The 17,931-nt window shown below is 39.3% G+C and overlaps 1 protein-coding gene and 1 long non-coding RNA gene across 2 annotated transcripts; one reads left to right on the forward strand and one right to left on the reverse strand.

The window, feature by feature from the left end:
- Positions 1-1,432: 1,432 nt before the first annotated feature.
- LOC102080755 (lactase-phlorizin hydrolase) lies at positions 1,433-12,612 on the forward strand. Its single transcript, XM_019353105.2, has 17 exons — positions 1,433-2,076; positions 2,324-2,394; positions 3,351-3,428; positions 3,532-3,625; positions 4,453-4,537; positions 4,654-5,332; positions 5,428-6,076; positions 6,178-7,716; positions 7,827-8,095; positions 8,218-8,508; positions 8,617-8,815; positions 10,394-10,596; positions 10,678-10,784; positions 11,014-11,145; positions 11,247-11,470; positions 11,609-11,842; positions 12,002-12,612. The coding sequence occupies exons 1-16, from the start codon at positions 1,455-1,457 to the stop codon at positions 11,833-11,835; spliced, it is 5,469 nt and encodes a 1,822-aa protein (XP_019208650.1). The 5' UTR covers positions 1,433-1,454; the 3' UTR covers positions 11,836-11,842; positions 12,002-12,612.
- Positions 12,613-12,718: 106 nt separating this feature from the next.
- LOC112844156 (uncharacterized) lies at positions 12,719-15,601 on the reverse strand. The gene is made up of 3 exons (XR_003216793.1): positions 15,491-15,601; positions 14,797-14,908; positions 12,719-13,630 (listed from the first exon to the last, which is right to left on the reverse strand). It is a non-coding gene; the product is annotated as an uncharacterized LOC112844156 (long non-coding RNA).
- Positions 15,602-17,931: the final 2,330 nt, after the last annotated feature.

Consider the following 17,931-nt stretch of genomic DNA (forward strand, 5'->3'; position numbering starts at 1 on the left):
AACATAACGCTAGAGATCACGTAGCACATCATTATATACCAGCTAGCCCAACTTCAGTAACCCTACAAACGTCACTGCTGTTTAGTTTTCTGTCTCTATTTATGTAGGAAGTGATAGCAGAGCTTTACCTTTGAATCTTTTCAGAAGTCTCCCAGTCAGAACATGGTATGTCATGTTTAATTGGAAAGCGAGCTAACTTCCTGCTAACTTCTAACTCTGTTAAATTTCATAAATTCTGTTTTCATGGATGCCTGGATGTTAAACTTAATTGTTACACCTGGTAAAGCAGCAACGCTGATCATTTTATTAACGATGAAATAATTTAGACAGTTTTTAACTCTCAGTGATGCCGCAGTGTTCGTTTGACTTTGGGACCTGAAGCGGACTGAGTTTTGGAACCTGATTACTCCGAGTCCACGATGCTCCTGACTACTGTAACTGTAATACTCCGACAATCCATCAAGCGGTGCGGCTTCGTAGCTTACCACAGTCGTACTAAAACATTTTTTGAGCGCTGTGTATCACATAAAATCGGTTTGAGGTCAGTAATCACAACCAGAATTCATGTCTCAGCGTCATCTTTACACAGCCTGCACCTGGGGTCTTGCCTGGTGTGGTAGACCCCAGCATCTATTGAGCTTGTGCTTTGGGCTTGCTCCTGTGCTGACATGATTAGTGCCTCCTTTCAGTCCAGCTTTGTCCAGCCACTGGTAGGATTTCCTGAAATAAGCAGCTTTTTCTTTTTGACGGTGGTGCATTCCGTGCAGAAGCCTGTCCTTCCAAGATGGTTCCTCTTCTTGCTCCTCATCCTTCTTAGATTTCTGCTGACTGAGGTATTCACTAAGCACATGGTCAGTTCTGGCCATCTGGTAGAGGACTTGAGCTTGATGGGTAAAGACCGCCTGCAGAGCGAGTGGGGAATTTATATATGAATTCTACATGATTACTATTAATAAAAATAAATAAATGTAAAAACTAAACTTGTATCAAATACGTCTTTTTGATACCTTGTTGCAAATAAAAAGGCTTCACAGATAACAACAATAATAAAAGTGGTAATAATTCAAACATAATCTTTTCAACACCTCTGCAACAGTTAGACAGTAAGATGTTAACTATGTTAAACATAAAAACAAACCAACAGAAGTCAAAAGTAAATAAAAGAGTTAAAAGACTAAAGTTAAGCACCTAGGATAGGAGTAGTAAAATTAATGACTATGATATGATTCTACAGCAATAAAAAGTATATCAGAGCTCAAGAACAGAGGATGGGGAAGTTGCTATCTCTAGAGTCCAGAGTCTATCTGGCTATATCTCAAAGCTACAATAAAACACTTGTGATAACTAGATGCGGTGCCAATTTTAATTATGTAACAATGCAATAAAAAGGAAAAATACTGCTGTTAAATAGCTCAGCAAATGAAAAATATCAGTTGTTCTGTTTTTGAGCCACAATGAAGAAGGTGTTGTGGGTTTTTTGTCTGTACATTTTTTGTCTCAGTGGTTGTCAGAGCAGTGAGGTGAATGGAAGGGAGGACTTCATGCTTCTTGCAGGGCCTCTGACAAAGCAGGTGGTCAGAAGCTCGGACAGAAGCGTAAATGATGCCTTTGACTGCAGTCATCCCGTTCCTCCTGGCTCTAAGCAGTACTTTGAGTACCTGCAGAGCAGAGGGGTGACCCACTTCAAAGTACCGCTGTCATGGGCTCAACTTCTTCCTACAGGCCACCCCAGCCAGCCCCAGCAGGCTGTGGTTAGATGTTACCAGACCCTGCTGAAACAGCTGCTGGAAGCGGGCCTTCAGCCTCTGGTCATCCTTCATGGATGGACAGTTCCAGAGTCTCTGCAATCAAGGTATGGAGGCTGGGAGAGCCAGGAGCTGGCACAGATGTTTCAGCAGTATGCAGAGTTTGCCTTCCAAGAGTTTGCACCACTTGCACACTCCTGGGTGACACTGAGCGACTTGGATGATGTTTGGCATGACGGGCAGCCTGCAGATGCTCCCAGTGTTCTGCAGAACATCCTTCAACTCAACAAGAACATTTACCAGATGTACCATCAGCGCTTTCCTGACAAAGGTGAGTCACATTAACAGGAAAAAGTGAAGATTAAAGACAAAAGTGATGTGACTACATTTATGCTTTAAGAATTATTCTCTTTTAAATACTTTATTTCTCTGAGGCTTGAGTTTACTTAAGATATTGTTTATATGCAAGTGTCTTGAGAAATCACCTGTAAAAATAAATCATATTTTATAACCAACTGAGGTTGATGAAATCATTCAGCACATGTTCAGCTGTTCCTTTCATGCTTGCATGTTTACAGGCAGACGTCTGTCACTGGGACTGAAAACTAAAGATGTGGCTTCTCTCTCCCACATTAAAGCTTCAACAAGTGTAAGTTTTTTCTTTTCTTTTATGTATGCGTATCTTTTAAACACTAATATATGTATAGTCAGAATTTCACCTCCTTGCATGATTTTTTGATGTTATTTAGATAATTGGTAATAAAATATTTTATATTGATTATAAGCTCCAGTTATTTATTCACCAAATATATGTTAAAACAAAATCCTTCCATGGCCTCAAATGTCCCATTTAAAGGAAATAAGTTTAGTTAATTTCTGCCAGTAATGGACTACTTCTTGCAGAAATTTAATCACGTAAGTAACCATGCAAATTTCCATTAGTTGCAAAATATTTAATGGTTTTCTTGCATTTAAAGCTTGTTTTTAAATCTCTCCAAAGTATTAGAAACCTCAGATTCAGCTTTTTAAGCAATTCACTGGTGAATTTGTTAATCTGCTTAGTATCATTATTCCAATGAACGTCCCCACCGATGGTTGCTTACATGATCTTTACCACTCACTGATAACACTGAGAACATATAATTATGTGGTCAATTTATGTGTAAAGAGCTGCTGCATTCAGCAGCTCTTTACACCACACACTCTAGTGACAAGAACAGCAGCACTAACATACCTGAGGTTAATCATTCCCAAAAGAAATTTGAATCATTGTCACCAAATCTGGAACTACTGATTGCTGTTATATGGATTTTAATTGGTTATATAATTATATACTCTTTTTTTGTTTGTTTCGAATATGATTGATTTGGTTTTCTATTTATTTAAAGGATGGAAATGGCAACATAGAATAAGTCACCTTAATCGCCTTAAAATATCTAAAAAATTATGATATAATGGTTTCCTGCAAAAATGGAGCATTACATACAGTCATGTAAAAAAAAGGAAAGGTTTACTATAATACATTTCACATTAAGTCTCTTGTCATTATGTCCCATCTCAGAATGACGTGTTGACCTGATGTTGTGTATCTCCTGTTTTGAACAGATGGATTTCTTGTCAGTGCACATTGACTACAACTGTGCCATCTCTTCAGAGTTTGAAAATGAGCTGAGGAACTTACAGGTACAATAAACATAATAAGATGTTTTTTTAAACATTGCATTTAACATTTTGCTGATATTTTGCTGATACAGCAAAGCTACATGTGTTTCATTTTATGTTGTAGATTTTGAGCAGGAACTTGCCTATCCTGATTTACAAGATGAGTGCTCATGATTGTTCTCCCAACGATTACCAGCTTCTTGGAGATTTCCTGAATGGTAAATTTTTATTACAGCTTCTTGACTTTCCAAATATAAGATAATAATAATTAATTAAAATTTATTTCCCATAACAGCCATGAGAACAATACCTCATTTTATGAATGTGCAGCTGTATATGTAAAAGAAACAATAGGACTTTCCAGTAGCTGTCTTAGTAGAGATTTGTGTTTTTGTCTACACGAAATACGTACTGTGCCTAATAAACCAGTTACCAAGAACATACCAAATAAACACGTATACTTGATACATTTAATGTTAAATGTTTCTGTGAATATAACATCACTTAATATTGTATACAGTGTACATCCTGTCAAAAAAACAGTTGGCTTTGTAAAACAGCTATTTGAAGATATGACGGGATGGCAGAATAAAGAAAAACCAAAGGCCACAACATCTGGGCAAATGCTCTGGTGTTGTTAATCAAACAGAATACATTAAGATAAAGTTCTAGATCTTGGGAGTGTTATCATGTGAGGGTGAAATCTGTTATGGGCCAGTGATGTTATGTAAGGCACCTGTAGACTTAGCCTTTGGTTACGACTTGTACTCACAGTTTTTCAGTAACAATGAGAACATATAGTTACAAAAACAGCTAATAGAGCTGCGCTGTGTCAAGGAAACAGCAAGTGGGTTTTTATTTAAGATTAAAGAGGATTATTTCCAGATTTAGTTAAATAAAATTTCTTACATAAACTAACAAAAGTATTTCCAAATTCACAAATAAACCGATTAAACAAAATTTTATTTTAAAAGTAATATATTTTTAAAGACAAGTTATTTATCTTCAGTCATAAAACAATTCATATTTCTTGAACACAACACAGTCTTGATGGACAACGGCTTGAATATTGTGGGGTGTGACATGAAGGGCTTGTTAGGAAACCTGGACATGGAAGAAGCTCTTGTCAAGTAAGAGTTCATTTTCTGATTTCTAAGTACTAGAATTCTGTTATTTTATTTTTTATTTCAAAGTTTGTTTATTTTTTAATTTGCTTATGTTTTTCGTGTCTCTCTCTTTCCAAAAGTCATGGCATTTCACACCATACCAGGATGACAGGGTCAAGAAACAGTTATCAGACTGTGTGGGATAAATTTAAGGCCCAGACCACAGCAGAACGAGATCTTTTCCTTCAGGAATCATTCCCCTCTGGCTTCCAGTGGGCCACCTCCAGCGTATCCTTTAAAGTTGAAGGTGGCTGGTCAGAAGGCGGGAAAGGAGAGACTATTTGGGACCGGTTTGGTCATGAAGGCTTGGCCTTTGCAGATCAGACAGCTGACCTAGCTTGTGACAGTTACCGTAAGGTAGATTATGATGTCTACCTTCTGCGAGGTCTTCAGGTCAACACCTACCAGTTTTCCATCTCTTGGGCCCGTATTTTCCCCACAGGGTACCGACAGAGCCAATCAGAAAAAGGAGCTCAATACTATGACCAGCTGATAAATGCTCTCATTGCATCTGACATACAACCCATTGTCACTCTGTACCACTGGGATCTGCCTCAAGCACTCCAGAATTATGGTGGATGGACCAATGCCTCCATTGTAGAGGCCTTCAAAGACTATGCAGACTTCTGCTTCTCCAGGTTTGGAGACAGAGTCAAGATCTGGAACACATTCAATAGTCCCTGGGTAGTGAGCCATGCCGGGTATGGTACTGGTGTGCATGCCCCAGGAGTAAAGGACTATGTGGAATCTTCCTATCAGGTGAGAGTGATGTCATTAGAATACTATAATTACACACTTTATTGTAAGTATTATTGTTTCACTGATGTATTTAACATTTGATTTTGCATTATCAGGTCACTCACAATATTCTCAAGTCACATGCTGAGGCCTGGCATGTCTATAATGACAATTACAGGAAAACACAAGGAGGAAAAGTGGGCATTGCCTTGAACTCTGACTGGGCTGAGCCCAGTGACCCTGCCAAACCTGAAGACGTAGCAGCTGCAGACCGTTACCTGCAGTTTATGCTGGGCTGGTTTGCACATCCCATATTTGTAAATGGAGATTATCCTGCAATACTCAAAGATCAGGTGGAACAGAAGAAAATCGCATGCCCTGACTCTGTGCCAGCAAAGCTCCCAGTTTTCACTCCCACAGAGAGCCAGAGGATACTTGGTACTGCTGACTTTTTTGGTTTAAATCACTATACTTCTCGGCTGGTCAGCAACAGTAATGGTGGGTGCACCCCTGGTCCTGAGGGTGTGGGTGACTTCCATCCAACTGTGGACCCCACATGGAGTTCCACAGCTTCTGACTGGATCTATCCTGTTCCTTGGGGACTTAGAAGGCTCCTAAACTACATTTCAACAGAATACCTGAATGTTAACAAATTGCCTATTTACATAACAGGAAATGGGATGCCAACAGATTACAGTGTTGACAGTCTCACTGACACCAGCAGAATGAACTACATGAGAAGTTACATCAATGAGGCCCTGAAAGGTTAGTGTTGGGGTTTTTCATGATTTGAAGTCATTTTTTTTTTAGAGAGAGAGTTAAAATAATTCTGATATTAATTTTGGTTTTGTGTGTTCATTTTATAGCAACACTCACAGATGGAGTGAATGTGCAGCGATTCACAGTCCAGTCACTCATGGATGGATTTGAGGCAAACCAAGGCTACAGCCAAAGATTTGGTCTTCACTATGTCAACTTTGAAGTCGGATCCAGACCAAGGACCCCAAAGCAATCTGCATATTTGTACGCTGAGATTATTGAGCAAAACGGTTTCAGTTCACAAAAAAGTAAGAAGTTTAAAGCTGCAGAAAGGCCATTATCTCGACGTTTAGCTGCCTTACCACCCTCAGAAGTTCCATCTCAGGCAAAGGTAGTTTGGGAGAAATTCTCTTCACAGTCAAGCTTCGACAGAAAAATGTACCATTATGGCACTTTTCCTGAAGGCTTCAGTTGGGGAATTTCTTCTTCGGCCTACCAAATTGAAGGTGGCTGGAATGCTGATGGCAAAGGTCCTAGTATATGGGATACATTCACTCAGACAACTGACAGTATTCCTGACAACGCAAATGGCAATGTAGCCTGTGACAGTTACAACAGACTTAATGAAGATCTCTACATGCTGCGGGCTCTGAGGGTGAAGTCATACAGATTCTCTTTGTCCTGGTCCAGGATCTTTCCTGATGGCACACGAAAGTCCCTCAACCAAAAAGGTGTTGACTACTACAACAGACTCATTGATGGTCTTATAGCGTACAATATCGAACCCATGGTAACACTGTACCACTGGGACCTTCCTGAAGCTTTGCAAAAGGTCAGTGGCTGGGAAAATGCAGCGATGATTGACATTTTTAATGACTATTGCGACTTCTGCTTTGCTACTTTTGGTGACAGAGTGAAATTCTGGATAACCATTAACCAGCCTCAGACAATTGCATGGTCTGGATATGGACTTGGAAATATGCCACCAAATGTTGTCGACCCAGGATATAGACCATACATAGTTGCACACAACCTCATTAAAGCTCATGCCAAGGCCTACCACACATATGATGACAAATACCGTCAGTCACAGGGTGGTCTAATCTCCATTGCCCTCAATGCTGATTGGTTTGAACCTGCAGATGTCAACGTAGTCCGTGAAGTGGTGGCTGCTGACCGGGCAATGCAGTTCCAATTGGGATGGTTTGCACATCCTATTTTTAAGAATGGTGACTATCCTGATGCACTGAAGTGGCAAGTTGGGAACAAAAGTGAAATCCAAGGTCTTCCACAGTCAAGACTTCCTTCCTTTACTGAAGAAGAAAAGAACTTCATCAAGGGAACTGCTGATGTATTCTGTGTAAATCATTACACTACAAGGGTAGTGAGCTATTTTACAGCTGCACTTCAGCCTCACTCCTATGAATCGGACCGGGACCTGAGAGAAACAGAGGAACCTGATTCACCAACTACAGCAATTCCTAACCAAAAAGCTGTGGCCTGGGGCTTGAGGAGACTCCTCAACTGGATCAAGGAGGAGTATGGTGATCCAGAGATTTACATTACTGAGAATGGAGCAGCAGTAGAATGGGATGACTTTGAAAGAGTAATGTTCTACAAGGCCTATATCGATGAGGCTCTAAAAGGTGATATAAAAATATTTCAAAAGATATTCAACATTTTCTACGACTGCTATGAATGGTTGTTCATTTATTTTGTGTATGTGTGTGTGTTTGCATTTGTGTTTACATTACAGCCTATGACCTTGATGGTGTGCGGTTGCAAGGATACACAGCAACAGCTTTTATGGATTCTTTTGAGTGGCTGCACGGGTACAAATTTCTATTTGGTCTGCACCATGTGGACTTCACAAACCCAGATCGGCCAAGAACACCAAAGTACTCAGCTCATTACTATTACAACATCATAAAGGATAATGGTTTCCCCTTGCCAGATGATGACAAGATGCTTTATGGTCACTTCCGAGAGGATTTCATGTGGAGTACTGCTTCAGCGTCATACCAAGTAACTTTTACTGCAATTTTACTTTTACTCAGTTAAGCAATAATTTGGGAATGATCTGAATCCTGTGTTGCTTCCCTTGTTTTCATCTCTTTAAATTACTATTTTGCATTTACTTTGTCCAGATTGAAGGAGGATGGAGGGCTGATGGAAAAGGTCTAAGCATCTGGGACAAGTTCACTCACACACCTTCCAAAATATTAAATGATGACAATGGGGACATAGCCTGCGACAGTTACAATAAAATAGAAGAGGATGTTGCGATATTAAAGCAGCTGAAAGTTAGCTATTATCGTTTCTCCTTATCCTGGCCGAGAGTCCTTCCTGATGGCACCATCAATAACATTAACGAGGCTGGAATCAATTACTACCAAAGACTTTTGGACGCACTGCATGCTGCAAATATCCAGCCACAGGTATGTATAATTCCTTTCTGGCAAACAGAAAATCTTTATGCCAGAAAAGATACATGGAAAGTAGATCAATTCAGCAAGACAACCATTTTTCCATTTCTTTCCTTTCAGGTTACTCTGTACCACTGGGATCTACCGCAAGCTATAGAGGATTATGGAGGCTTTTTGAATGACAGCTTTGTTAAGCTTTTCAGGGACTATGCTGACCTCATGTTTGACCGTCTTGGTGACAAGGTGAAAATTTGGATCACCTTTAATGAGCCACTCGTTATAGCGCGCCATGGATATGGCTTTGGAGACTTTGCCCCAGGTATGGTTTAAGTCAGTCACAAACACATCCTCCAAACACACACACCCATATTTTGTTTTCAAATTCCATTGCAGTTTATTTCACACCTCAAACGGTTTGTGAATAATTAAACAAATAAAAGTAAACTGCAACAAATTACAGGTAGCAATGAAAAAAACTATTACCTCTTTTACGCTACATCCAAACCTACACGGGTATTTTTGAAAACGCAGCTTATTCTAAGCTTTGGGCCTTTGGTCCACACGTAAACTGCGTTTTGGGTCACTGAAAATTGATATTTTTAAAAACTCCTGTCAGGGTGGAGATTTTCAAAAGGGCTGCTTATGCGTTTACATGTGGACGAGGAAAAAGGAGATTTAGTCACACTTTTTTGATGTCACGCTCTGTGCCACATTATTGTTTACATGAGATGAATTTCAAAAATGGCGAAAAGAGACAAAATAATGTTGCTGTTAATCTTACTATTTGCAGTTTTACATGCTTACATATTAAAACACAGTTACCATATTTCACAGTGCAGACTAATATAAAATTTTCAGTTTCTTTCTTTATTGAATAAATTCTGGCCAAGGGAGCTAGTGAGACAAAATCCAAAATACTGTCTTCAGTTAGAAATCACTTGAAACACAACACAAAATTAGCTGCCTTTTCAGAAAAAAACACAAAAACTTTCAGAAGGTTTTATTCTTTCCCTGCCAGGCTTCTAGAGTTCTGATTGGCCAACATTAGGATTTAGCATGTTCTTGACAGCGTTTGACTTTGTTTTTTGTGTTTACATGTGGACGGAGATATTTTTTAAAAACTCCACGTGTGGACGGGATTTTTATTAACAAAAACAGAAAATCTCTGTTTTCAGAAATACCCGTGTACGTGTGGAGGTAGAAAAATAAACCATCTTTATGGTGTAATTATTTTATGTGTAGTTGTTTTGTTTTCACTGTGTATGAACATTCAACATTGCTATCAATACATTTTTCCAAAAAAAATGCCTCTCTGTGCAAAATGGGTTTAAAAACATAAACAACTATGGGATGCTGTTTGTCCGTGATTTGGACAGCCCAGCGCTTGCTCCCGATGCAGGGGAAACAAATTCTGTCGGGGATACCTACCTTGGCACCGGCGTTGTGCACGTGAAGCCAAAGGCAAGATATGCTTCTTCATATTTTCTAGTCTTTGGCTTGGAAACAAGTTGGTTTGGATGCATATTTGGCGATGCTTCATCGTCTGCTTTGCGTTTGTTTGGGAGCCCCGTCAAAAAAACCTGTCCATTATGCTAGCAGTGTCCAAGCAGTCTTTTTTAAAAATTCATACTGCCCCCCCCCCCCCCAAGGTGGCGCGCACCCCACTTTGGGAACCACTGGTTTAAGTAATGTTTTGCATCTAATGCTACACTGTTATTACGTAAGTTCTATTAATGCTATGCAGTGATATATTGTTATGGACAAAATGTTACCTTGTGGTCAAGGTAAATATCTGACTATTTTGAAATAAGCTGTAATCTGTACAGCAGTTCTTCACATTTCTAAACCATAGTGACAAAAGCATATAGGCAGCAAATGTGTCCATGTTTGTCTCCAGGAATCAGTTCAGGACCAGACACTCTGCCCTACATTGTTGGTCACAACCTGATTAAAGCTCATGCTGAGGCCTGGCATCTCTACAATGACAAGTACAGGGCCAAACAGAACGGCATAATCTCCATCACAATCAGCTCTGACTGGTCTGAACCCAGAAATCCTTATAGACAGGAGGACTATGATGCTGCAAGACGTGTGGTGGAGGTATGCCAATTCTTCCCAGATTTGACAAAAGAAATTAATAGCAGTTGGTTTCAAATGACTATTGCCTTTCTCTTTGTGCAGTTCACTCTTGGCTGGTTTTCCCATCCCATATTTAATGGTGACTACAGTGAAATTATGAAGACAAGAATAAGAGACCGAAGTTTAGCTGCTGGTCTACCACAGTCTCGGTATTATGAAGGCTATTATTAAATCACAAAAAGCTAATTCTGTTCACAAAACGTTTTTCACTGAAAACACTACTTCCAGATGAACAGACTCAACTTTTTGGGATTTCCTTACCTGGATGATTGAGCATGCATCAAGACGATATTATTAAATCGTTAAAAGTTTGTCTGTGATTTTCTAAGTAGCTCTATAGTATAATAAGTAAGTTTGATTTGACTTACATTTCTCCAGGTTGCCTGAGTTCACTCCGGAGGAGATTAAGAGAATTAAGGGCACTCATGACTTCTTTGGATTGAACCAGTACACATCTGCCCTGGCATTCCCTGTGGACCATGGAAATACTGCAAGTCTCGAGGCAGACATGTAAGAAGTTAACATTTGAAAAACAAATGTCTTCTGGAACTAATTCTTCTGAACAGCTTTGCTTTTTTATTCTGTACCTTACCAAACTTTGCCCTCCACAGTGGTGCGGCGACAGTTCCTGATCCCACTTGGTTGGATTCAGCCTCTGTCTGGCTAAAGGTCACACCATTTGGCATCCGCAGATTGCTGAACTTCATCAAAAATGAATATGGAAATCCACCTATTATCGTCACTGAGAATGGAGTCTCAGAGCAGGGACCTATTGATCTAAATGATGTTCACAGGATCTACTACTATGAACAATACATTAACCAGGTGTTGAAAGGTATCAAAAACTTCTCTTTATAAAAACTCTAAAGCCAGGAATGTCCTGGAGAGGAAAAGAACATAATCATGTTTTGTGTGTAATATGGATGCTTTAAAATACACTCTGAATTTGAAGGTACTTATTTTCTCTTCACAGCTTACTTGCTTGATGGTGTGGATGTGCGTGGTTACACAGCGTGGTCACTGTTGGACAACCTAGAGTGGGCTTCTGGCTTTTCACAGAGATTTGGTCTGTTCTATGTTAATCGCACAGACCCTAATCTTCCTCGAGTGCCCAAGAACTCTGTTAACTTCTATGGCACAGTCATAAAGTGCAATGGATTCCCCGACCCTGAATCAGGACAAGTGTGCCTGAACCCATAGTCTGGAGGTAAAAGAATGAAATATTTGCTCCTACTTTGAATGATAGACCTTTAAATTAAATGTTCAAATAAATAACTAACTTACCTGCTGAAAAGCAGATTAGTTACTATCTGCAAATTTTCAAAATTAATGTGACAGTATTGCTTTTACTGTACCTCTTCTGCAGCAAAAACTGCGCAAACAGCTGCACCACCAGTCAACATTAACAGCGTGAAATTCCTTGGTCTGGATCTCTCTGCCGATGATGCTGAGACTCGACTTTACACCACATTTGCTCTACTGATTGTTGCAGTAGTAGGAGTCATTTGTGTTTCTGTTTTCTTCTTTAAAATGAAAGAAAAATCCAAGAAACTGTGGACAGTATCGAAATGGAGTGAAAACTGTAACTGCAAATAAGCTTATGGGCAGTGTAGGCCCCTGTAAACAGCATTTGATTGCAGGCCCTTAAATACTGAAAAATACTACTAGGCTCATCAGACATAGTATGTGTAAGAGTTCCTATAACTAAAATTGTAAGTTTCTCATGACTTAGTTATTAAATCCTTGTACATTATAATTTGCTTGACCACTGCTGCAACATGAAGATTTGAGAATCCACCAAAATGATTAAAAGTGTAATTTTATCTTGTACTCAAAAAGATAAAAGTAATTTATGTAATAAGAAAAACAATTTTCTAGTTATAGTATAGGATGTATCATAAGCCTCAAATTTGAATAATGTTTTTGTATATGTTTATCAAATAATCAAATATATCAAATAAAACACTGTAAAAATAATCCAGTGAATTATGTCATGATTGCTGTTAAATGTAAGTACCTTCTTCATCTTCTGATTTTTTTCTTCACTTTTTCGTACAGTGATAAGCAATTTTTGATGGTGATACTGTTACCTTGAAGTAATCATAATTAGATTGTGAATCAAAACAATATATCCATTATCCATCATGTCCTGTGCTGGTCAACAATGGTCAACAATACTGGTCAACCAGTATTTCTACTAAATAATGATCAGTGTTGTAGGTCAATTCATTTGTTAATGAAAGTCTAAAACTGTGCTTAAACATTTGTTATTTAACATAAAATCCCGTGGCATCTTAGACCTTTGCAATTTGTTACTTCAATATATTTGACTTCAGCGGTCTTCAAAGTAGAGCAGTGTTTCACAAACAAGGAGCAAATTAAAGCAGTTCAAATCACTCTTGTTAAAGAGACCTGATGACAATAAGTGTCAGGGTACTGTACTGCTAAGGTTTGGACTTGTATTTGTTTTCCAGCTTCAGTCAGAACTCTATAGCCCTCACCACACTCCCTGCCCGTGGCTGATGCCCACAGGCGTTGGTGGTTCTAGGTGTCTGTGGCTGGGTGCTCAGGTATGTACCGGCTCACTCCCGGTGGCCTGGCGCCCGTGGTTTGCTCTGGCCCCTTCCAGGGGTTGGGGGGCCCTTAGGCCTCTGGGCCTGCAGCTCGGTTCACTCTGGTGCAGCTGGCTGCCGGCAGAGCATGCAGGCACGTCACTGCAGCCCCCTTTGCCCTCTGCACCGTGGCTGCTGGGTGACCCCTCATCTGGGGCTCTTCTCAGCTCTTCCCAGGAGGGTGGCACGGATGCCCCTCTGATGGTCCTCCTTGGGCTTTCGCGCTCTGGGGCCTCTGGATGTCTGGGGCCTGGATCTCCTCCATGCCTGCTTCATGCCCTGGGGAACAGGACCATGGCTCCCTACACCCTCTAGCAGATCCGTTTTTCTTCTCTCTTTCCTTCCTGTCTTTCTTTCTCCATTTCCTACCCCCCCAGCCATGTCTGTCGGGGGATAGGAAAAAAAACAACAAAAAAACAAAAAACTCTACAGCCAAGGCCAGAACTGAAAGGAGGAAAAATGGGCGACATAAAGGTATCATTTTGTTAAAATTTACCAGAGAGAAAGAAGCTTTAACAAATATCAATATGCATCAGAGTTTAGCTTCATTTTTAGTTTTGGTCTATTGTATGCAAATAGGACCAATTTCAGACTGAGTGGACTACCTATGTACTGTGACTTAATGTTCATAAAAATTCTCTCTGAAGAATCTGGTGTTCAGTTAAAATCATTTTATATTTTTAGATTAAAGATGACTTTTAATCTCTCAAAAACATTTCCAAAATTAAAATAGAAATCTCGATTATTTTCTGCTGCTTCTCGCTGTTAATCTCAGAAGTTGTGATTTAAACTGGAGTTTTTATGTTCAGAATCAGAATCAGAAGACTTTATTTATCCCCAAGGGGCAATTAACAAACAACCGAGCAGCATAACGTTGAAGATAAGGACAATAAGAACAGGCAATAGGAGTGAAATAATAAATACACAACATATACAGTATATACAATTTTAAAATTCTGTTCTGTAGAAATCACAGTCCCACTACAGGTCACTGTGGAGAAGTCACATAATTTATACAGAACAAAACAAACAAATAAAACCAAAAAATAAACAAAAAAAACACAAGTTTAGAGTTTTTGGATGATTTGTGCTTTACTCATCTGAGACTAACAAAGCAATATAAAATATATTTTGCCACCAATTCCCAGAGACATTATAATATGAGTGTGTTTTAAAATATATATAAAAAAAGCTAAAAACAAAAACAAATAGAGAAAAAAAAAGAAGGTATTCTTCTGAGTGTGGTTAGCAATGACCACCGTGACTGAGACTGCTGTACCAGTTAATGACCTCTGACTTTTCTGCTTGGGATGGTACTAATAAAGTTGCATTCCTGTAGTTGAGCAGTGTATGGAACACAGGAACTGCAGGTAAAAATAGAGGTCTCTGCCTCCTCCTTTGCTTAAGCTGGTGTCAGAAGTGGGATGGAGTATCGTACCAGGATGGAGAGAGATTCAAGAACTAGATCGAGCGACTGAACAGAATATTTATTGTCTGGACAACTTGAGACTAGAATAAAGGTGAGTAGCCAGTGATTGCTGCCACATACCTGGCTCTGGTATTGGAGGGAAATGCGCTGCAAGTGCTTCTCGACCTCACCATGGCACTGGAGAGGCGATTTGGTCAGCGGCATTCCACTGACCATTGCAGGGAGCAAGTGGCTATAATAATAAAGAAATAAGAACAAAAAATAAAGTAATAAATATAAAATAATGTATTTTGTATTTTTCAATGGTTTTGACTATCCACTCTGTCCAAAGCAGGAAGGTTATTTAATGTTTAAACTGTAGAGATACAATAATTTTGCTGCTGTAAAAACAGCATTTTGTCATATTTGAAATATAAATCTAATATAATCTGTTTCTTAATGTATTTTCTTTAAAAGACAGTTTTTTAATGTCATAATTATAATAATCCACATACATATGGATATGAATATTAGAGTTTTTAGTGAAATATAAAGCCTCCACAAAGGCAGGGAAAAGCCCTGTAACTTACTTTAAAACAAAATATGTTCCCTAAAAACCAGTGGATAGAGCTACAGACCCCTGACATCTTAGTTAGCTAGCAGCTAATGACCAGCACTACTTGTGCAGTTAAAAAAGGACAGGTAATGTGTTGTTGTGCTGTTACACACATGCTCATTTGTTTCAATTCATCAGTTGCCACAAGACAATTTGACAACGTGTACATAATACTCCTGTGTGCTATAGACTACAGTGTACGCTGTACACTCTACTTACTTGTTTTTGTTGCATCAGCCTGCGTCACCCAGCTAATTTGTGTTTTTCCCAGCTCTGCACCGCTCAGGCAGCAAAAAATGCTCGTTCCCGGCTCGTTCCCGGCTCGTAACCAGCGCTCTGCCATCAAGGGTGAGGATTGGTTAATGGTCATCATGTGACTGATGCAAGCCAGATCCTTTTATTTAGCAAATATGTAATTAATAGTTAAATGTTATTGTTGAGGAGCACAGGCAGGACTCCACACGCACACACACACATTAAAAAAATAAAATAAGGTAAAAAAAAAAAAAAGAAGAAGAGGAAATGCCTCAAGAAAAGGGCACTTGGGGCACCGTCAGGAAAGGGGCAGGTGCTCAAGCCCAAGGTTGAGCTACATATTTTTTTTCTTTACAGCACCTTTGCATGTCTCACAGTTCAAATTTATTGGACTACTATATACTGCTATGTACAATATAATATTTATTTCATATGGGGGTTTGCCCTCATTTAATCATATATGGGAAAAAATAGAAAAAGATGCATGCAGTGTAATCATTTAGTATCTTAAATAAGTGTTTATAAAACAGAGATCAGCAGGTGCACATGTACATGTCATCAAACTTTTATGTACATTAATTACTTGACCTACAGACATTTCATGAAACTGTGAGCTAGGGCTGGCACGATTAGTCAACTAGTCACGATTATGTCGACTATCAAAATCGTTGATGACCAATTTAATAGTCGATGCGTTGTTTGAAGCTAGATCTTGAAAGACGCAGGAATAAGTAGTAGGATTTAAGAGTGTAATAATGGACTGAAACAGAAAAAGGCAGCAATGCATCTACAAGGATGCCAGCTGCCATTAAACGGCAAAGAAGAAGAAGAAACAGTCTCTCGTATTGTTGCTGTGTCCAGATTCAGGGGCCTCATCTTTTGGAAGCCGCATTTGTAGGCAGGTTATGTCACAGCGACGCGACGACAGCAGTCCAAATTCGAAGACTCCTCCATATGCGTCCTCCTTTTCACCATTTGAAGAATGGGTCGGGTGTGTCCTTCGTGCCCCAACCTATCCCAGAATTCATAGCGCCACTCAGCCAATTCCAGTTGCCAACAATGGCGGCAGCTACTTCGTTTTAATATTACTCTTTCTGGGTCACAAAATAAACTTTTAAGATATTTTCATGCGAGAATGTAGCTGTGTAAACTTCAAATATCTGCTCGGCTTGTCAAGATGTCACATATTTGCCAAAGTGCTCTGATGTTTTCGGAGACGTCTGTTACCCACCAGCTCGATAGCTAGCCGGGGGTTCAAGGTTTACTAGAGCCGTTTTCAATACCCCCGCGATCTTTCGCTACTCAGGTTAAAATGATATATAAGTCACTTGTAACTTGAAAATGTTATTGTTTGGGCTTTTTCAGTGTTTTATTTGTTCCTGACTAAATTGGTTTGGCTGAGATTAAAGTTATCGTTTTCACACAGCTGAACAAAAGTCAAACAGAAAGCTGATTAAACAGAAGTGTGAGATGGTAGAATTTACTCCATTGTCCTGTTATACATTAGTGAGCAAGGAGCAGACGGCTCCTTGTTTATTAAACTCCACCGAGACAATCTGCAAATTTCATTAGAAGTTTAATAAACTATCATCTTGTCTTTATTTTTAGTAAACACTTCAAGCTGTAGGTAATGATAGTTATATAAGAGCAGACGCATGCTGGTGCAATAAACTGTACGTTTAAGTCCAATGGATGCATGATCTGATTAGTCAACTAATCGCAAAAATAATCGGTGACTAGTCGACTATCAAAATAATCATTTCTGGCAGCCCTACTATGAGCCAACATGTTTTTCCTCAGTCTGACCCATTCCCTATCCAGACTGACTCTGGGATTTCAGAGAGGAAACAGACGACTTGACAATGAAATGAAATGACAATAAAAGACCAATAGAGGAATGAAATATACCACATTGTGCAGCTCAGAATAAAGAAATATGTTTCATTGCACAAACACTTAAATGCCTTTCTAAATGCCCTCATTAGCTTATCATCCTTTTACCTTCACCTCAGATTTCTGTGAAATATTATTGTTATAATAATGTGTTATTGTAGTATGAGGTAGAGAGTCACAGCAAAAGCCTCAGAAAATAATCTTTGGCGCCATCCAGAGGTCAATCACTGACACTGACATGTGAAACAGGTACAGGTAAAGGGCTTCTGCCAGCCTGGTAAATTCAGGGCACAAATAAGCAAACCTGCTTTACTATTTTAACAACGCTGGTGTCATAATAAGGAATTAATAAGTTGGTTAGGAAAAGGAAGAAACTCAGACTACAAACCCCCCCAATTTCCCTCCAGTCTGGACCATGAAAAGATGCCCTAAAGCTGATTGTCTAGATTTTATTTTTCTTCATCCTAACAGATTCCATTTATTGTATTTATGAAGTAACAACATTTAAAGAT

This window comes from Oreochromis niloticus, linkage group LG16 (genome assembly GCF_001858045.2).
Source record: "Oreochromis niloticus isolate F11D_XX linkage group LG16, O_niloticus_UMD_NMBU, whole genome shotgun sequence".
NCBI lineage: Eukaryota > Metazoa > Chordata > Actinopteri > Cichliformes > Cichlidae > Oreochromis > Oreochromis niloticus.

Excerpts from the sequence above, each read along its gene's own strand:
- LOC102080755 (XM_019353105.2), top strand. The coding sequence starts at position 1,455 with ATGAAGAAGGTGTTGTGGGTTTTTTGTCTGTACATTTTTTGTCTCAGT. Across the intron at positions 8,096-8,217 it reads CTGCTTCAGCGTCATACCAA|ATTGAAGGAGGATGGAGGGC; the intron begins GTAACTTTTACT and ends TACTTTGTCCAG. Across the intron at positions 10,597-10,677 it reads CTGCAAGACGTGTGGTGGAG|TTCACTCTTGGCTGGTTTTC; the intron begins GTATGCCAATTC and ends CTCTTTGTGCAG.